The 22562-nt window shown below is 32.9% G+C and overlaps 1 protein-coding gene across 1 annotated transcript; it reads right to left on the reverse strand.

The window, feature by feature from the left end:
- Positions 1 to 4476: 4476 nt before the first annotated feature.
- On the reverse strand, positions 4477 to 19066 carry LOC139510774 (uncharacterized). The gene is made up of 8 exons (XM_071297304.1): positions 18715 to 19066; positions 16118 to 16639; positions 14290 to 14733; positions 11963 to 12135; positions 7699 to 8032; positions 6227 to 6742; positions 5367 to 5807; positions 4477 to 4790 (listed from the first exon to the last, which is right to left on the reverse strand). Exons 1-8 carry the CDS (start codon positions 19049 to 19051, stop codon positions 4612 to 4614), a joined length of 2946 nt encoding a protein of 981 aa, XP_071153405.1. The 5' UTR covers positions 19052 to 19066; the 3' UTR covers positions 4477 to 4611.
- Between the last annotated feature and the right edge of the window lie 3496 nt (positions 19067 to 22562).

The following is a 22562-nucleotide window of genomic DNA, read 5'->3' on the forward strand; positions in this document are numbered from 1 at the left end:
AAAGTTAAAATAGAAGGGAGTATACTTCGATGATATTTGAGCAAAAAGCAATTATATGCTGGGATATGGCATGTACTCCCTCAACAGATCTCCTTTTGGCTGATGGTGGAGCTATACTTAAGCGGGTAAGTGAACAAACAGGTGAAGTGACCAGCACTAAGTATGAGGTAAAGGGTTTACGTGTATCACATGTTCATGTGGACCAATATGGAGACGTCACTGTTAGTGCTTTTAGTGGGGAAGTAGTTTACCCAGCTGTTGGAAGACGGGTTGTGATCGTAATGGATGAAAGCGGGAAACATGACGCTGTCTATGAATTTGACAGAAGAGGCAAGCCTATATTTACGTATGTTCTCAACATCACCAGAACAATGAATGGTAATATCTGTGTAGTGGACAAGTTATCTGCAGATAACAGCGGCAGAGTGGTAATACTGAGTGAGGATGGGGATATTCTGAATACCTTCAGTGGCAATACAGATAAAATTCTTTTCCAACCAATGCGTGTATTCACTACTCCATCTGACCATATTATCAATTCATTTCCAACTTGAACCATAGCATTTTATATTTCCTTAACAATTCAGGGAACTATATTGGATGGAAGGACACAAGTAAAATAGGAATAATATACCCACGCTCTTTCTGTAGTACAGAAGCTGGACATACTTACGTAGGGTGTGTCACACATAAAAACAGTCGTGACATTGCCAAAATATATGAAATTATCATTTCTTGAAGGAAACATTTCAATTCAATGAGGGAATAGAGATTCTCTTCTATAGTAGTAGAGACAGGGTCTTGTGTTTAGTAGTTGAATCTGTCCGATTGTAAATAAACATGCTTTAAAACTATTTGTTTTCGGTATGAATAAAACCAGAATCGGGGTTAACGTCGAAAAAGAAACATACAAAATAACACACAAGTTCTACAAAAAAATCACCCATCATATGGTTGCTAAGAGAAACCAAAGTTTCTCAGTCATTACACAACCATACGAGTTAATTTAAACAAGTTGCAATTGGAATTAGGAGTTACGAGACATCAAGAGCAAATCAGGAAATACGCATGTATATATATTGACATTGACGTTTAAGAAATCGTGAATAAAATTTCCTAGTAAATCACCAATTTCAGTTGATCCAAATTTGGCCTAGTGTATTCCTAGCAATTAATCGATTCAGTGTTGATATGGACCATCTAACATGACGATATGCTATTATATAAATAGAATAAAACAAGTATTGCATATGAAACATCTTAATATATTTTGTCGATTCTACGGCTTTTGAAATCGGTGATGGTTTTACTACTTACAAAGCTTAAAATTTCACAAAGTAGAAGACCTGGATGCTTCATACCTTGCTTATAGATTCCTTATGTTATTAAATTTCCATCTGTCATATGTTTTTATTGTCTTGGATCTTATTTTCTTGGTTTAGTGTACTTAAAAAATAAATTTATGATGTTATTTCTTATTAATCATATTTCTATGCTGTGTACTTCCCTTGCAATTTCGTCATGCCTATTAAAACATTATTCGACCTGAACTCATGGTTCAATTCACAAGGTTTAGTTTCCATGGTCAAATTCATATTTCAGATACTTTATGCTGTATTTGGTGTATGATATGTTTGGAACGTGTATATGTCTTTTTGGTAATTATCATTTTACCTTGACCTCACCTCATGTTCATGGTTCATAGGTCAATGTTAGTTTTCCTGCACAGGCACTCGTCTCAGAATTTTTTCCCTATACCTTTATAAAGAAAAGAACATTCTGAGACGAGTGCCTGTGTTTTGCTGGTAAGATTTGTTTCTTATGTTGTTCATGGAATAGGTCAACTATTTTTGATAAATGTGATGATTGTAATGCGTACATATCTGTCAGGGTTCATCTGTTTTACAAAAGCTTTGGGACTTTGATCATATTTTTAGGACCGCCCATGTTTTGATATGCCGTATTTAACAGAATTTAGGATTTGGGATGTTAGACCATGCATAAAATTTCGAAAGTTCAAAGTCCGCATTCATACTGTGTCAAACATTCAATCATATTAAGCCAAATTCAGAGCTGCATCAAGCTTGAATGTCGTGTCCATAATTGTCGCAACTCTTCCGGGTTCGACCTCTGTGGACGTATCAAGCTGTGCACTGTGGATCATTTCATTTTATTTGTGGAGGAATTAAATCTAAACTGGTTAAACCAGCAGAACCACCGATCTTCTGTAGAAAAACTGCATAGCATTGTCAGTTATAAACTTCGCCAAACATACCTTGTCAGGAGAATAATAATTTAGAATGATTTCTTAAATTTTGTAACAGCAAAATTTATTAACAAAGCATATCTATATTTCAGTTATGCCAGTACATCGGGCTCCTAGCCTGGTGATAATCGGTTGTATTGCAACAAATAAAAAATGCTGTTAATTAAAAAAAAAAACGGAAAAAGAATATTAAGAGTGTGTCAACTTGAACCACATGTATATGATTCATGTTTTAATATTTTAAGAATAAGAATATAATTTTGTCTAGCAAAATGCATCAGTGTGACCTTTTTAGCACCGGGAACGAAGTTTTTTGGCACATTTCATTAATTCTCTAGACGCCAAAGTAATATGCATTGAGGAACAAGATCATTCATTAAAATATTATAAAAACAAGAAGATGTTGTATGATTGCCATAACTTAAGGCAACTCTTTAAAAGAAATCAAATGGGGTTAAAGTTTGCATAAAAAAAATCAAAGAGCTCAGTTTCATGGACGATCTCTATTATTCATAACCTATACCTATTGTTTTATTGTTAATTTTCTTCTCGTCATAAACATATATCATGGATAATTTGACACTGCACGTTAAGCCACCAGCAATCAACCAATAAATAACTTTCAGTCTACAACAATGAGTAAAACTCTTACAGCATAGCAAGCTGTTGAAGGATTTGCCGAATGGATAATTCATGTAAAACAATTCAAAGGGGTAAAATTAACGGTATAATTTCTTACAAAGCAATCAACAACAAAAAATAATTATTATGATATACAGATACAAAACTCAACCACTGAATTATAATTTTAAGAATTAGAGGTTTAGTTTATTATTTTGTTCAAAGTTGGTAGTAATCTATTGGTCCAAGTTCAAGGTAATCCAATACGTGACCATACTGGTCAATAATTCTGTTGTTTCAGCGATATTTTCTGATAATGGATCCGGATTAATATTTTTTGTGTCTGGATTCGGTACATGACCTAACAAAAATGACATAATGGACTTTAAATGTTATCTAAAGTTGAAATTGACATAAGTTGATTTAATCAATTCTAGCCAACTTTTATTTAAATCTTGTTTTCCTTTTTTACATTTTAACTTTACAGAATAAAATCTATGCGATTAAAATATATCATATCTCGCTTGCTCGTCGACTTTTTATCGAACCGAACGATTACGAAATCAGAGATCTATATTTAACTAGATTGGGATAAAATATGATTTCTACGTTTATAATTAAAACAGATGAAAAGATGTTTTTTTCTTCTGAAGTTTGTATTTGGTGGTAATAATGGAGCAACAGTGTACATCCCCCCCCCCCCCCCCCCCCCCATGTATGAGCCGGTGCATTTGCCTATCAATACGTTATTTACAATTGTACTTGTAAAATAGTCCCCGATTTATCTTTATTATTTTGAATCGATCCTATATTTGTTTTGTACAAGTCTTCTCACTGTATTTGCATGTATAGATACGACTACTAATTGCATGTTCCTTTTATCGTAACGTAACGTGCCCTCCCAAATTCCCTTTTTTCACTGGTCACCGAATACGATTTATTACTGCGTTTGTGCTTGTGTACTGTTGATGTGGATTTAAATTAAAAGTTTGCTTGCCCTACCAGAGCACATTCTGTCTGAGTTTTGTTTGGGTTCGTGTTGCGACATCTTTTGTTTTCTCTGTATCATGTTTTGTAGGCTGTCCTGTATTTTACCATTGGGTTGTATGACTAAATTACTTCGACTTAACATGCGGTTTTCTTTATTGCATTTTTGGTAAATTTTCAGTGTACATGCATAATTGGATATTTCTCATTTAGAGTTATTACGTGTAGTAGTACGCAAAAGGATTATGTGTTTATGCTTTGAAATGAGAATGAAACTATGATTACGCAAATAAATCGTTTTGTACAAACTGGTGAAACTGAACACAAAAAAATTACAAACTGTTTAAAAGAACACAAGATTTATTACTTTTACTATAATATATGTAAACCACTTCTAGAATATGAATATTATACATAATTAATAATTCGTCGTCTATTAACTTCCAAGACTTAGTTTTTCTGTCAACATGGTCATGTTTCAAGTCTTTAAACATGTAAAAAAAAATGAAAAGTAATTATAAACACATTAACACAAAAGTATTGATATATATATGTAAGCATAGACATAATTATCAATAGAGCGATAATTGGGACATTTTTTTTTATTGACTCCGTACTTGAGCGTTACAAAAAAAACCCGCTAGTTCGACATTCAAGTCAGACCCTTTCTTGCTATTTGTTATTTACGAGCTTGTATCACCAGTCACGAATTTCAAACTCAAGTAGACAAACAGACATCACCAAGGAACACATCGCACATTAAATGGAAGCGGTCCATGTGTAATGCCGAGACTTCCGACTGTTGGGGGTGGCTGTTCTCCCACTGGTGGTAGGAACTTAAATTTTTGAACCATTGATGTTAAGAATAGAAACAATTCCATTCTGGCCAAAGATTCGCCCAAGCATACACGTCTTCCTGTAAAATAAAAAGTGTTTGTTTTATAACTTTTCAGCATCATTTCTCCATTATACGAGACATATATAAATAGTACCATTGTATTAGATTTTTTAAAGAAATTCGACCATTGATAAACACACAAGAGAGAGCGATATATTTATTATTTCATATTGTCTTTTGTCTAAAAACTAAATATCCACAAGAGCGCATTGCCTTCTTTGTAATATCATAAGTAGATTCTTCTGCTCCGAGTGACCGTACTATACTATTAATTTCAGGGGAGGAATCTAGTACCATAATAATAATGTTTATACTGAATTCCAAATGTAAACAGGAGTATACCACTATAACCTTTTTTTAAACCTTAATATACAAGTTAACATCAACGTGCCACTCAAATATTGAGTGCTATCGATATACATACAAATAAGGTGATATATAAATATATTGAAAAATCTCAGATTAATAATATTGCAGGGAGAAGGGCTTCGGGGTGGGTGGGTGTGGGAGGGGGGGGGGGGGGGGGGGGTAAAAACAGGGTTACCTAAAAGCAACTTTGAGTTTAATATACGATACTTTGTGACCAGTACATACCTAAAGAAAATGGCATGATCTTATCCTGATTGCAGTACTTTCCCTCGTTGTTAATAAATCTTGTAGGGTCAAACTTTTCTGGATTAGGAAAGTTTTTCTCGTCATTCTGTACAGAATCAAGTACAGGAATAACAATCGCTCCCTTCGGTATTCTTCGATTCTCCAGAACGAGGTCCTCTGTGGCCATGTGGAACAAAGACAAAGGAACTATATTTCCCAATCTCTGGGTTTCAGTAATCACAGCATTACAGTATGGTAAATCAGTTTTGTCGGTAAGAGTTGCCTGTCGATTTGATCCGACAACGTTTTCGATTTCTTCATGCATTTTTTCTTGTATATTCATATTTTGCATCAAGAATAGTACTGCCCATGTAATTGTCGTGGAAGTTGTTTCTGTTCCTGCGGCAAACAAATCTAGTATGGTAAACTGTAGCTGGTCATCTACAAAAGAAAATAATGTCTTCTAAAATTTGAAGAAAAAAAATTATATCAATTTGTGTGGATTAACACTGAATTATACATTCGAACGAAAATCGTGTATATACGTGGAGCTGTAAACTGAAATATAAGATAGCGCTTACCCCTTTTGACATATTTGTTTAGTTAATACTTTGTCAAAAGAATATTTGTTTGATTTATATATTGCTTCACATGCATGATGATATAGGATCTAAGGAATGCACTATTTTGTATTTACTGGCACTCATAATCATATTTTTTTATGATAATACACAGACAGAATAGAGAATGAGATATTGTTATTGCATGCGATTGGTTGAAAAGATTTGATTGCACTTTGTGCAATCATTACGCTATAAACGGTGCGTTACTGACAATGAATAATCACCACGACTACAAACCTTCAAAATCGGTTCCCTCCTCCTCTTTGTGCTTCATCTCTTCCAACAAGAAAGCGTCAATAAAATCTCTTGCGTCGTTTTCATCCAATGTCTGCCTATGTTCTTCTATTTCTTCTTTAACAGCTTGCTCCAGTATGGCTTTGTTTTTAAACGAACGCTTGATGAGGAACATATCACCAGGAACGTACTGTAGAAATGGAAGCATATCAACAAGTGGTCCATACGGATTTGAAATTTCCTCTCCAACTAGGTTCACCGCCTGAGTAAAACCTTCGTCGTCGTAACTGAAGGTCTTGCCTACAGTTATAGAACATATAACATTGGACACACTTCTGTTTATTAGTCCAGCAAGTCCCATAGGTTTTCCATTTTCCTTTTCTAAAATTTCAATAAAATTTTTATTTTCTTCTAATATCTTGGTCTCCATACTCCTCTTGCCAAAACCAAAAACTCTGAGAGCTGCCAGGGCGAAAGTCCTTTGACCCTTCCATCGGTGACCATTGGAGGATACGATTCCTGAAAATATAATGGACAGCTTCATAGGGAAATTTACATGACAAAATCCCCATACGCGTACACACTTTAAGATTGTTTTCTTTTCTTTGACATGCTATATCAGCTAGTTAACTTTAAATTAATCAATAAATTTTATAGAGACACAATACAAATATATCATAAAATGTATCAACTTAAATTTAACATACGCAATTTAATGTTAAGATTGAATGTCGCTTAAACATGTTAAATACATGTATATAAACAAGACCGTTGATCGTACATCATTGTTTTTATTAATTTCAAGCGGAATATTTTATCAAAACAAAACGTTTGTTTTTATTATTATTCATTTAGTCATTGAACAATTAATGATCCTAAACAAGCAATAAACTTTAAAATATAAGAATATACCATAGAAATATCTGAATTTATTCAACTTCAATGCCCTGAATATTGATATTTTAAAGTAGGGCGAACGGACTCTATGGACAAACGAACTCAGGGCGAACGGACACAGGGCGAACATGTCATTAGGGCGAACATACCCGATACCACTGTTTAAAGCGGTCTTACACGCTCTTAATCGTCCCGAATATACAACAAGTACACGTTGTAAACATGGTAAAATTGATGATAAACTAAATAAAATTGTCAGAAAGAAATTTAAATTCTTAAACTTTATCATACCTTTAAGGCATGTATGACAAACAAACCGTAAATCTCGTTCTTGTTTTTTTTTTATTAGATAAACGCTTTTTTTCACTTAATAAACTGTTTCCATAATTTTTGTATAACGTTTACGAATAACAAGTTTTAATGTTTAGGTCATCATGGTCATAGTGATTTATCTACATGTATTACGATTCAAATGATACTCAAATGATTATACGGACATCACGGACATAGCCGATGTTTATTTGCATAGTAAAATGACCTATAGCAATAATTATTCAATTATTGAATATTCAACCTACCTCGCCGTTCTGACAACACCTTAATGCTGAACGTATCTGGTCTGTCTGACAACACGTCAGCATTCTTCACAAATGCCTCCTTCAGGAGGTCATAACCATTAACAAACACAATCCAGTAAGGTCCAAGAGACAAGCTGTACAAATCACCATATTGTTTTCTCAAATTTCTCGAAACTTGCAATAGATCTCCCCCGAATAAAGCAGGAATGTTTCCAATCAGTGGAAGAGGTGTAGGTCCCGGTGGTAAATCTCCGGGTCTCTTTGATCGAACCCATAAGAAAGTTAATAGAACTATTAAAATCACCAATGTCAAACTAACTCCATCCATTTTTTGTCAGCTAGCTTTCTTGCAATAATAAATTCTGACAGTGCAATATTCAGTCAGAAAATATTCAATATTCTTTTTCAGGTTTCAGCTAAATATTGATGCTCGCGAATTTTCCTTTGTTTGCAAGCTATTTTGTAAACAAACTTGTAGGTCAATGAACACTGACCACTCGGTGTTAGCATGTAGTGGTCATTTAATACGGTCAGCTGGATATAATAAAATCAAGGTCAAGTATTTATGTCATTATGTAATGCCAGTCATGGTATAAATGGACATACATCTGGACTTACCTATATCGCATCGGTCAAGCGAAACACATCTTTAAAATAAGCTTTTCTTTCATTGTTTGTTACTAAAGCACAAAAAGATAAATATATTTTGATAAAATTAAATCAAAACCGATTAATGAGTTATCTAGAAAAATTAAAATTAAATCTCCAAACAAAAGGATCGAGTTTTAATAATTATCGATCTTATCATTACAAGAGAAAATATTATCAATTTCTTATCATGCTTGTCCTGTTGTGTTGTCAAGGTTGAAAGTTGAAGTTTAAGGTCAAGTTCAAAGATTGATTTCAATTCGATATTAAATGAACTATATAATCACGCACTAAAATGAGCTTTTCAAATCGACTGTTACAAATGAATATGTATACACGTGTATTCCTCCCAATTTATAGCTAGTATTTTTATCTGTGCAAATAAATATTTCGAGATCTAAGTTTTAAAGGGTATATTCAATGTATGACGGCAATTCCGGGTGTAGTAAGTATAGGTTAACAATATCCATATTTAATTCTTGAATTATATATGTTTCATTTTTAAACGTTTAAAAAAAAAATACTCATTACACAAACTTACAAAAAAATCAAAACAAACAAAACGGTAAAAAGATAAAATTGAGAATGGAAATGGGGAATGTGTCAAAGAGACAACAACCCGACCATAGAGCAGACAACAGCAGAAGGTCACCAACAGGTCTTCAATGTAATGTAAAGCTACTGTTATTAATAAAAACTTATCGGTGGTACATGTAGCTTAATACATAAATATTTCATAGAAATTATAAAAGATTCAAATTAATGAATTTCATTTTAAAAATGGTTTTAAAGTTTGAGTTAAAAGTCTCCCTCGTCCAAGGTAAAATGATATATATATAATTAATATCTATAACAATAAGAAGTGTGGTATAATTGCCAATAAGACAACTTTCCATTCAATAACATAGAGGTTAAAACAACTATTATAAAACACCATATACGGCCTTCAACAGATATTCTGTATCCTCAGTCACACATTCAGGATTTGACTTCCGTTCTAAAAAAAGGACCATTCCCGATTAAAATTTGACAAAAAGTCTGATAAAGATCCTTTCATTCGAGGCTAGAAATTAAAAAAAAAATGTAAAACATTTAAATTTTATCACGATAATGTTCAGGAAGCGTCCCAATCACCCCCGTTCTCAATTCGATTTGCATCTTTGGACTGGTAATACAGGACAGTAAATGTTCTGACTTCGTCCAGATTCTACCTAATGCGATGTAAAGATCTATAGACACAGTCAGCTAGGAAGGCAATGTAAAATGTCTCCAGATCATGCCTGTTCCACAGGACACAACCCAGACCACACAGGACATTTTTTCATATATCCAATACGAGTGTATCCTGACTAGACTTAAACGGCCGAGTTTCCCGAATGTTACGGGACATAACTGTCAGGAATGACCTTCCCGTTAAGAACATATACGATCCCGTGAAAAAAAAAGTAGGACATTCCAAACCATTGAGAATACTTAGTCTAGTAGTAACCGACGTTTTCACGTTTTAATGTCGTAGCGATGTCTTACTCTAAACGAAAGCTATGCACAATCGGCTATGTTGGAAAGCAGCTCTCTCTCTCTCTCTATATATATACACATGGAAAAAAGTATTGCAACACCTTGATTTTTTAAAATTTGAAAAATCAGCCTCTTTTTTTGGATGGAATATAATAAAATATTTGTATAATATTATTGAAACATAGTTTATGATAACATTGGCATTGAAACGAACAAAAAATGTTTGAAAAAAAAATGATTGATATAACCGCAATTTTAATAACAAAATGAAGTGTTTTTTGTACAAAAAAATGCATTTTACAACTTTTACTGTAGTCGAACCTTACAATGTCAGACATTTCAAAATTATTCTTCAGATGACTGTTCACATCATGGTTGATCGTTATACGCCAAAGAATTAGTACTTTGTGCGCAGCCTCCATTCAAACGGATAACCGCATCTAAACGTCTTCTGATTCCTGCCAAAAATCGACTAATTTGTTGCTAAGGTAGCAGCAACCATTTCTGACGAAGAGCATTGTTTATTTCATGATGTGTTTGAACTGGTGTGTCCTTTCGCGCACGTTCCGCCCAATAGTGTTCCATATATGCTCGATATGGTTCAAATCCGGGCTACGATCCGTCCAAGGAAGATGGACCGAGTTCCATTGGAACAATGGATCTTCCTCCACGATGCTAATTTTCAACTTTAGCGAGCTCTGCACTACATTGGATACGTAAAACTGTGTGTCTGTTTGTAAGCAAAGGTCTCTGAAATGGTCTTATCGCACGATAACCAGTAGCGATGAGTCGATCACGAACAGTTCTTGTTAAAAGACTCCTGTATGTCCACCACTCTCTTTTTAGAATTGTATTGTATGCAATGGGTTTCCTTCTGACCAACCTTCATTATGCTTGATTTTCTCTAGCAAATGGTATAGGGGGTCTTCTTTATCTCGGAAGGTCTTGAACATCGTTTAGTGCCTTATTTTTAACTCAAAACGACTTATAGTGGAATGGTGATGACCAAGAATACGTGCAGTTGTTACAGCGACATCCCTGTTTCTCTCATGCTGATAATGTGCCATCTTGCTGCAGTTTAGAGTTGTCGAGGACCCATTACAAGGTGTCATTCACATAACTTTAAAAACTTGGTTATTTAAAGTGTTGAAAACAATGAGGATGAAAACATCTGTTTTGCTGTTTACGGATACAGTAGCTGCATGTGCAGATACAAACTTATCGATTCGATATTTATTGATTAAGCTCAGGTGATACTTAAATAATGATTAAGTTGTTCCATTTTACTAAATTATATCACAAAAAAATAAAAAGTGTTTTTTTTATTTCAATTTCAATTTGTTGTTGCAATACTTTTTTCCATGTGTATATAATATACAAGTCTAAATTGAAAACTACGTTCAAACCTATGACTGCGTTGGATAAAAACCGCAATTTTTATACGTGTGCATGTAAAACAAATTTCATTGTAGAAGGGTTTAAATACCGTGAGCACAAACAACATTTTCCAAAAGACCAAAAAAGTGAAGAAGTATATTTAAACAAAACGCATTTGACTAACAGGTCGAACAACTGATTTTCTTTAACCCTGCTGACTGCCATTGGCAATTGCCAAATAAAATTGATCACAAGATGAAACAAAATGGATCTTAATATAAATTTAATACTAAACAGAAAACAATTAACTTGTGGCCACGATGTTATGCCACAAACATAAGGTGTTAATATTTTTTTGTACACCAGATCCGCATTTCGACAATATATGTCTCTTCAGTGATGTTAGGGATCGAAACGGTATATATATATATACATACGCATACTTTTTGTCCTTTAAAGATAAAACAAATAAAAATTATAATGGAGATAAACACCACTTTTTGATATTAAAAATTATTTAGTGATGGATATGCTCTGAAACAAAACAAAACATACAATACTTTTTGATTAATGTCGTCATGATCAAAGTGAAGAATATGCTCTAAATCAAAACTAAACATACAAAACATGTCGTCTGCGGATAAACCGAGAACAAATATGTGCCTATCCGCAGTGAATAAATGTATACAGAAAATTGTCACCAATATGCCTTCTTTTATTACCAGTCAACAAATCGTACAGAATAGGGTGTTGGCGAATACGTAATTCCTAATTTTCCTTCTATGTTAGGAGGTAACTGTCCTTCTGGTAAAATTTTGTACCGAGTTACTATTGCTGTCAGAAATAAAAACAACTCCATCCTCGCTAGAGATTCGCCTGGACAAACCCGTCTTCCTGCAGATACACGTCACATGATCAATATAAAAGAAAAAAACATAGATAATTAAATTATTTTACTTTGGCCTTTATGAATTTTGATTTGTACTATTTGATTCTAGTCTTACACAAGTTTGACCAAACAACATTTTTTGGGGGGAATAATTACGAACTCTCATCTCTTTTATACCTTAGACTTCGAAAACAATGGTAGCTTGGTACCGTCAACAAACATGCGTACAACTGATTAGTTCTTGTTTATATTAGGTACACTTTTACACCGAGTTATAATGCTTTAATTAAAAACCAAGAGTTCCATCATGGATAACCTCGCCTACAATTTGATTAATTTCATTATCAAAGAAAGATCACTCAATGGTTAAAAGTCAAAAACGAAGGTTTGTTCGTTTGTCAAGTACCTAACAAAGTTAGTTTGTTTCTCGAGACGGATCTAGTACTGTTTATTGCTATTTATATTAGTATGAAATTCAAAACAGTGTAGCTGTGGCCATTGATTGACCCATCAAAATCATCCATTGACTGGGACAATTTACGTGAACGTTTGTCTGTAACAACCACTGTTCATGACGTACCTACGATAGACATTTAAACTGTGGGGTCAACAAAGGTTTCTTAACGCCTTTAATTATAAAATAATTTGAAAAATTAATCAGGAATAACCTTTGTGTTTTGATTTATATAATTGATATAAATCAAAATATCGTGTTATTTCTGATTAATTTTTCGAATTACTTTATTTAGGTGTTGAGAACCTTTGGTGACCCCATAGTTTAAGTGTCTTTAAAAAGTACATAGTGAGCATTGGTCGTTACATACAAACGTTCACCTAAATTGTCCCAGTCAATGAATGATTTTAATGTGTCAATCAATGGCCACAGCTACACTGTTTTGAATTTCATACTATTGTATTTTCTATCTACGAATGACAATAGTAGTAAAAGGCAGTATCAATCCCTTTTGTATAATTTGTTTATGTGATATTCAAGAATATTTGCAAATAAATATTGATTGACACTGGAGATCGAAAACTTTAATGTTTCTACAGAACAACAAAAATAAATGTTATACTCAAATTATATAACTATTTAGGAGTGTATCTCGACCAGTAGGAAATTGATATAAATTCTAAACATTCACGTCACACCCTGTTTCCAAAAAATTGGTTGTTGTCGAAAAAAAATATATAACCAGTAGAACGTTTAGTGAATTGACTTGTTTTAAATGTAGATGAAAAAATAAATAGGTTTTATTTGGAAAAATGTGGATGACGATTGATAAATTAATGTAAAGAACATGTTAATCTGATAAGTATGTTAACCCTGATTTCTACTGAGCAGGATTTATAACGTGCTAGTTCACAGAGTAACAATCTGCTGGAACACATGTAACCATAACAACGCATATTCTGAATAAGAGTCTACCAATCTTTGCTCTAAATGCCGCGGTGTCAGCAGAGAAGTAACACATGTTATCTGTTCTTTCATTTGAGCTAACCAAAGATACCGAACCTACGACTTCCCGCACTCGAGGATAGCACGCTTTCGAGAGACCCTCGACGTGCTGAAGGCTAACAGTTAGGAAAATTAGAAGCAAAGGGGTACTTAATAAATTAGTTGGAGGCATTTGGATGTTTTCTGCTGCTCTTTGTCGGGCTGTTGTTACTTTGACACATTTGAGTTAAACCATGCCACATACTTCGATATATCAAATTATCTATAAAAAAATCTCAGGTTTTATAGAAACCTTCAGTAATTGATTTAAGTTACATCATGACGGGCTGTTTTGCCCAACAGGCTGAAGCTTGCAATCACTCGCTAGCAGCAACTTCATTAGCAGCCAACTTGCCGGGTTTTTTTTCCCGCTTAGGGATTTGTTAATGACGGTAGATATTTGTTATTACTTGTAACTTGTACGAATCGTTTTTTGTTTGAAAATGACATTTAGACACTTGTTTTTTGTTTAGGAACATACCCTTATACCTTTTACTTATAACAATATTCAACGATTTTGACATTGACATAGTACGTTATTTAGGAATTTAATCTATGGACTCGTAAAGCAACTCATTGTGCACTATCATATTTAGTATTAAAGCAAAAAAAAAAAAGAGTTTTGAATGATTATAAAATTATATACTATAAAGGAACATACCAAGTGAAAATGACAGAACATTCTCTCTACTTTTGTTGAGCTTGCCATTATCATCTAAATATCTGCTTGGATCAAAATTATTGGAATCTGGAAATTTATTCTCCTCATGCAAGGTTGCGTTTATGTTGGGAATCACGATCGACCCTTTTGGTATTCTATAATTATTAAGCACAAAATCTTCAGTGACCGTATGAGGAAGAGAAAATGGTATGATATTACCAAGACGCAATGTCTCGGTTATAACACTTTCGCAGTACGGTAGGTTGTTTCTATCGTTTAGCAACGGCTGACGATTGGGACCAACAACTTCCGTCAATTCATTTCGTAACTTCTCTTGAACATCCGGGTTATTAACTAGATAAATAATTGCCCATAGGATGCTACTCGCTGTAGTGTCAGTTCCAGCTCCAAACAGATCTAGCACAACACCCTCTAGGTTGTCCTCTGTATAATATACATAAAACATATTAATTATTTTGATTGTATTTTTAAATGAAAACACCATTCCCACATTTATATTTGTGTTTAACTCTTAAACTGGACATCGATTTGTTTTTCGCTATGGAATTAATCATTCTAATGTTTCATAAAACGTATCTCTATATTTATTTTTTGGCGAAGATATTATTTTATTATAATTGCGTGTAAAGAAGATGTAATGACTATGGTTTTACAATTTTATTTCATTTAAATTTAAATCTAACAATAATTACAACTAAACACTGAACTCCATGCATGTAGTCAGAATATGATATGAATTGCACTATTACATGAAATTACTGTAACATTTCAATTTAGTCCTCTTTTTATGATGACAGCAAAAAATATATAGCATTACCAACAAAAGGTACCCGAAGGACTTACATATATCTGAGAATAAAAGCAATAAAGACTAAATATATATAAAACAAACAAAACTGTTTGAAGTCCTGACTTGAATGTCAAAATTGTTTTGACTATTGCAAAATGAAACATCGAATTTCTAACGAAAAATGTTTTCAGAAAGTTTCGTAAATACTTGATTCATTTGCCAGATAAGACTGTTTATATGCTCACTATATATTGATGGATTGAATGGTGTTTAACAACACTTTCAGGACTATTGGTTATATCGATGAGGTCACTTTTATTGCTGGAGGATTCCGAAGGGCATGTAGAGAACCACCGAACTTGAGTTAGAAATCTGACAATCCTAGTCAAAATGTATTAAAATACAACTCACAATCTCTGTAGTTAAAATTCTAAGATCACTTGTCCGTCGAGGCCCATCAAATAGTTTGCACGTTTAAATGAAATCTGGATTCTTTTGAAAAAAATGTTTGTGTTGAACGTAAATTTAACTCAAGAAATTGATCTTTGAAAAATAAGTACCAAACAGGCCTAGGGAATCCGATACAGTTTCAGAGATTTGAAACGAATAAGTTATACACATTAAAGATTTATGCTTCAATTTTTGTCATTTTGTTTTATCTTTTTTCATGTATGTTCCTAGTAAATGATAATTATTGATACATTGATACCAATAATAAACTCTTAAAAAAATAAAATAAAAAAAAAATAAAAAAATTTACTTTTAAGGATGGTCGATTTTTTCTTTTTGTAAAATTTCGGAACCAAATTGAATGATTTTTTTAACATGTAGAGCTTGACAAAAATTTTGCACGCTAACCCTACATTTCTTTTCATAATTCGATAACATATAGTTTTAAAATCCATTTTTAAGTTTAATTATTTTTTTTAATTTTTGAAAGACGAAAATGTTCTTTTTTTTTTAAATGTATAGAAAATGTACAGATACACAGGTATTTGTATCATTATTTATTTGTACCTGAGAATTGTATTTCGTTTTCACGCGTGTGATTTTTCCACTCCAATAGATATGCGTCTATGAAATCTCGCAAGTCATCTTCGTCAAAAGTACGTTTATGTTCCTCGATAATGTTGGCCATCTGAGCTTTTAGGTCTTTGACAAGATCGATACATTTTTGTGTCCCAAGAACATCGGAAATATAGCTTACATAATGTAGGTATGGAATCCAATTTACCATGGGTAGATAAGGATTAGACAAAAGTTCTTCCAAGTCTTTGATAAGTTTCTGAAATATTTTGTCATCGTAGTTAAATCTTTTACCAAATACGATGGAACAAATTATATTTGAGACAGCTTCTCTAACAGAAGTTTCAATGTTGACAGGACGCCCTTTCTTGCTTTCCAAAACTTCCATGAAAAATTCAATCTCTTCCAGAATTTTTGATTCCATATTACGTTTACCAAATCCAAAATGTCGTAAAGCGTTTATCGTAAAAGTTCTTTGTGCTTTCCATAAAGCACCACTTGGAGCAGCAATCCCTACATTAAAGAGATTTAATTGCTTGCATTTTAGTATATACATGTATCTTGTTTAATTTCGACTGGGTTTCAACCTGTTTAATAATATACGAAACACTTTTTAAAATGTTTTAAAATGTTTGACATCGGGACAGATGTCATACAGATGTCATACTGGTTATGTGCAAAAGATTAGATCAACGATTCTTATGATTTTAAATCAACTCATTCCATGAAATAGTTGAAATAGGTTCTTCATATTGTATAAGCAATACTAGTTAGTGACAAATGCAAAATATAACAAGCACCAACTAAAAATGTATACATACAATCAAAACTACCATAAGATCCATGCTATAAGCTCATATAATAAATTCACTCAAATGGTCTGGTTGTGGCTTTTTCTTGACAGCATTAAAACTGTTAGTAATGGCACATATTCGTTTGAATGTTGATTTATTGAAAATGTATACACTGGAATTTGTTTCTGAATCCCCCCTATATACCTTAATAGAATTATTTATCAAATTGTTATTGAAAGACATACAAGAAAGATCGTTAAATTGACAATAATTGGTGCGTCATATACTCTAGTTAACTAAGGGGGCTCCTGGGTATAAATCTTTTTTTTTGTTCTAATATAGGATTTCGCTATATTTTTTTATAAATGAACTTTATCATATACTTAAAAGAAAAATGAAATAAAAAAAAAATGGGATCACCGTTCATTTAAGCTCACAGTCTGCCTCCGGAAGAAGCATACATTTTTGTTAATGTCCTTTTTTTTCTGTTGAACTAATGGGAGAAATAGAGGTAATATCGAAATAAAAAAATAACCCAATTACAGAAATCGATTAAATTTTACAATTATTTAGTTTATGTACAGCTTATTTGAAAACAATAATAAAAAATATAGGTCACCGATGAGTTAAAAAAGATATTTCAAATTTAATGCCAAAAAATGGCATTTTTGTATCAAAGGGAGATAATTTGGAGCTTTTTCAATGATATAAACATTTTAAAAGTCATCTGGAGCGATTTTTTGGCTTGATTTTTGTACCATATCATAAAGTAATAACTAATAGTGTAATAAATAAAATTTGTAATGAAAAAATAAAGGTTTAATTTTTTGCTGAAATTTTTGTACCCATGAGCCACCTTTAATAATATTTGAAACAGCTTCTCTAAAAAGAAGTTTCAATGTTGACAGGACGCCCTAATAAAAACATGTCTAACTTCCTGGTTCTATCGTTCACAGGCAATTATTATTTAATCCAATTATCATTTTGGAAAATTTTAAGTTTTAAAAATAAACTTAAAATTTTCCAAAATGATAATTGGATTAAACTTAAAATTTTCCAAAATGATAATTGGATTAAATAATAATTGCCTGTGAACGATAGAGCCGGGAAGTTAGACATTTTTTTATTTGTCTCTTAGACACTAAATCCATGTGATGATCCATGACTGATACTTTAGTCAGGATATTGCTTTTTGATTTTGAAGTAGCTTTCAGTCTCTAGCTCCGATGATCGATAAACGAAGAAAAATAAACGTTTTCACCATCAACCAGATTTATGACAAAACAATAAACGTAAACAAATGTGACTGATAGACTAGTCTACTACCACTGATTAATAGTCGCCCGTTTTTGTAATAACCTTGTAAGCCAATTTTCAACACGAAGTTTGCAAATTTGACGTTTCAGCCATTTTAGCCTGTATTTTACACTGCAATGTTAAAAGCCTCACGCTTCGATTTTTAAAATAGCTCAGGAACCTGTATTTTTGCAACAACAGTCATTATGTTTCGTTTAAATGGTGTATATTGTTGTGTATATTCATTTTCTGCCCCGCCAACCTGTCTATCACTTAAATTAAAATTAAAACAGACATTTTTTCAAAATTCCCTATCATTTTAATGTAATTTCCGTGACCCGTATCCGATTTCTTTAGTATAATATCAAATGAGCAAAGTGGCGTTGATTTCTGGATATGCTGTGATGAGACAAGTGCATCAAGACTGTTTTGACTGTACTGTAAAACTTTCAATCGAAGGTACGTCAGGTTATACATTCAAGATAAATTAAAACTGACCTTTGCCGTCTTGAACTTTCGTGAAGAAAAACACATCCGGCCGGTCAGAAAATATATCCGCATGTTTGACAAAGGCTTCATGGAGTGTACTTGTATCATTAATAAAAACAACCCAATATGGCCCTAAAGACAGACTGTACATTCGTCCATACTTTTGTGATAGTTGTCTAGTTTTTGTTAATATGTCCACTCCAAATAAACTCAACAAATTCCCGATCACGGGCAGCGGTGTTGGCCCCGGTGGTAAGTCCGACGGACGACGAGACTGTTTCCATAAAAATATGTATGACAATATAAAAATAAAAACCAAAAGAATCCAAACAGCAATGTCATCCATATTAACCTTGAATATTTTTATATGGAACGCCATGACTGCCTTATGTTAATGATAAGCATTATATGCAGTGCTCACAACATTATATGGAGTGCTCACACCATTATATGCAGTGCTCACAACATTATATGGAGTGGCTGTGCTCACACCATTATATGCAGTGCTCACAACATTATATTAAGTGCTCACAACATTATATTAAATGCTAACAACATTATACGCAGTGGTCCAAACATTATATGCAGTGGTCACAACATTATATGAAGTGGTCAAAACATTATATGAAGTGCTCACAACATTATATGAAGTGGTCACAACATTATACGTTTTTTGTTGTATCATGAGATTGATGTATGCTGAGATTGATGAATGATGAGTCATTCGGTAAACTTCGTTTTTTAGCGGAAATCACCGAATCCATAATTGGTAAATTACGGTAATGCCCAGCAAACAAATTTAAACAGTTATTAAAGTCATGTTATCATAAGGCAGTATACAATATTTAAAACTGATTGAAATAAGTAAGGAAAAGATGAAACTAAGAGGTGAATGATTGAAGTAGTTCTGTTCGTCGTAAGAAATACGAATGGCAAAATGTAAGTTAAATAATAAAATGTTTATTTAATGAAATATCGAAGGAAAATTTGTATATATGTTCCAGACCGTATGAGTATTTGGACCGTACGCGTACGGTCTGGACCGTATGCGTACTTCTTCAAAATACGCATACGGTCGGACCGTACGCGTACGGTCCAACTAATAATAAGAAGATGGTCAAGTTTATCAGATACAAATGTAAATAACAGATAAAAAAATCTTATATCTCAAATTGATATAAAAAGTTCAATTGATATTGAAATGAAAACTTAATATTCTAACTTTTTAAAAAGGTCACGCTAGTTTAATCTGTTAATCTCCTGTAATTAGCATGTCAGTAATTAATTAAAGGCCAGTATGCTCATTGAAATTGAGGTTAACGGATGTAAACAAAACGTACAAGGACAATTGTTTTATAATATTTGTGAACTTTAAAAAAAAAATGCATATGCAAAGGAACATGAATGGACCTCAAACATGTAAATGTAAATTAATAAAAAAAAACATAACATTCCTTGTGGTACATTGCAGTTAGTGTCAACTGGAACGAGAGTACAAAAATGGGATTCAGATATAGAATTAAACAAACATTTAATTTCAATTGTACGCTTATTCACTTACCCATCTGATGTAAAAATAGCATCTTGGAGAACTAAAGTTACAAATTTTTGGTTATTGTTTATTTTTTTAATTTAACCCATATGATACCAAAACATGTATGGTCAGCTGGACCGTACGAGTATACTCATACGGTCCGACCGTACGCGTATGGTCGGACCGTACGAGTATACGTATACGGTCCGGACCGTACGCGTACGGTCCAAATACTCGTATGGTCTGGAACATATATATATATATGATATATTCCTCGAGTTCATTCCTACTGAAGAACTTTAGCAAGGTGCCACTTTATAGTCCGTACTCAGTTTTAAAAAGCTTAATTACCTTTTAAATAAAACAGTCAGCTTTCTATAACGCATAAGTGCCATATTACGCTAGCTTATATATGTCATGATAGAGTCATTTTTGGCATCGATTTTCAGAATTTGGCATTTTTACATGAATAAGTATCTAACAGATATGGAAAATGCAGTTTAAAGCATTTCATTGTAGGTGTTTAACATAACTTTACACCAATTATTCCATTTTTTTACAAGCTTTTTAGCACGCTAAGTAGTTTGTCTTCTAAGTATGATCAGCAGTCTTATATAGAAATATAAACTTTCATGAGAAAAATTTACGCTTTCAAGACCCAGTTTAACATCTACATTTAAAGTTATCATCTCTTATGAAAACAGAGTTTGTGGGGATGAATAAAACGTTTACTACGTTTGTTCGTCAGTTTGCACGGTTAATATATATAAAAAAAGTGGTATGCTTGCCAATGAAACAACTTTCCATAAGAGACAAAATGACATCACAGAAATTAACAACTAAACGGCCACAGTACGGCCTTTAACAATGAGCAAAGCCCATACCACATAGTCAGCTATAGAAGGCCCCGAAATGATAAACGTAAAACATTCCTAATTTATGTACAAACAAACGATCGAAAAACTAACATGTATATAACACATTAACAAACGAAAACCACTGAAATAAAGGCTCCTCCTGACTTGGGACAGCCACATATATATACAGAATGTGCGGCGGGTTTTAACATGTTAGCGGGATACCAACCCTCCCTCTAAGCTGGGACAGTGGCGTAACAGAACAACTTAAGAACGAACTATGAAAACCAGTTGTAAAAGGCTTAACTCATCAGATGGGTACAAATATAAATACATCTAACAAGAAAATAGAGTGGACGTGGGCGGGTACTTGTATATCCCAACAACAAAAAGACACTATAAGTACTGATCTGAGAAAACTCGCAGTTACTGACAGCTAGTTCAAAGCCACTAACAACTAATAAAAAAAACATGCATCTAAGTTTTGCATTTAGGTAAAGATTGAAACAAACTGTGAGTAAAAAAGAATGATTTACTATTATTGGATAGTAACGATTGTCCATGAAAAAAGAGTCATTTTCAATGCTCTTCAACTTTGTACTTGTTTGGATTTATAAATATTTTAATATGAGCGTCACTGATGAGTCTTATGTAGACGAAACGAGCATCTGGCGTACTAAATTATAATCCTGGTACCTTTGATAACTACTTGACCTAAATTAATTCTGGTTAAGGTACATTAAGATACAAAATATAATCAACTACAAGTCATAGAAGAATAATATCTTTTAGATCGCACTTCTTTGATAACAATGGACCTCGAAAAAAGATTCAAATTTGTGTTTAGGTCCAGATGATAGCAACAACACATAAAAGAGGAATGCTATTTGTTGCTGAGCACTTCTTTGATTTTATTTTAAGTCCACACAATTTATTTTGTAACAGAAGCACAAAAAAAAAAAAAAAAACGATACTCGTTATTATGTCAATATATAATTGTAATATAATTATATTAATGGAAAACTTCTAGTATTGTTTTACTGTGAATTCTTCTCGTTGTTTTTATTGGCGTTCTAATTCTTCTCACATACAAGCTTGTCTATAGTCTGGGGATTTCTGTTATTTTTGCTACTAATTTTTTTCCATATCCCATGTAAGGATCAATGTAAAAGGTTGAAAATTTCATATCTGAATATTTTTTTCGTTATCTGGAAAGTTACTTTTGACGACGGATCTTGATTGTTTCTGTGGGGCTTCTTTCTCATGGATATGGATCACTCACGGAAAAAAAAATTGAAAATTGTCGAAACTTATTTGACTTTTATGTATAGCATAGTCCGAATTATATTCTTAAAAGAATTTAAATTCACAAACTTGTTATTTTGCACCAAACATTGCTGTGACATGCCTTTTTAAAAATATGATTGAAAATCGTAAATGTTTAAGTAAAATTCTATTTGCAATTG

The sequence above is a fragment of the Mytilus edulis genome, chromosome 2 (assembly GCF_963676685.1).
Source record: "Mytilus edulis chromosome 2, xbMytEdul2.2, whole genome shotgun sequence".
Taxonomy (NCBI): Eukaryota; Metazoa; Mollusca; class Bivalvia; order Mytilida; family Mytilidae; genus Mytilus; species Mytilus edulis.

Bases quoted from the DNA above. Each gene is read 5' to 3' on its own strand.
- LOC139510774 (XM_071297304.1), bottom strand. From the start codon at position 19,051: ATGGATGACATTGCTGTTTGGATTCTTTTGGTTTTTATTTTTATATTG. The intron at 12,136-14,289 runs GTATGTTCCTTT...GTGTATCTGCAG, and splicing joins TGTTCTGTCATTTTCACTTG to GAAGACGGGTTTGTCCAGGC. The intron at 8,033-11,962 runs TAATAAAAGAAG...AAAGCTAGCTGA, and splicing joins CTGTACGATTTGTTGACTGG to CAAAAAATGGATGGAGTTAG.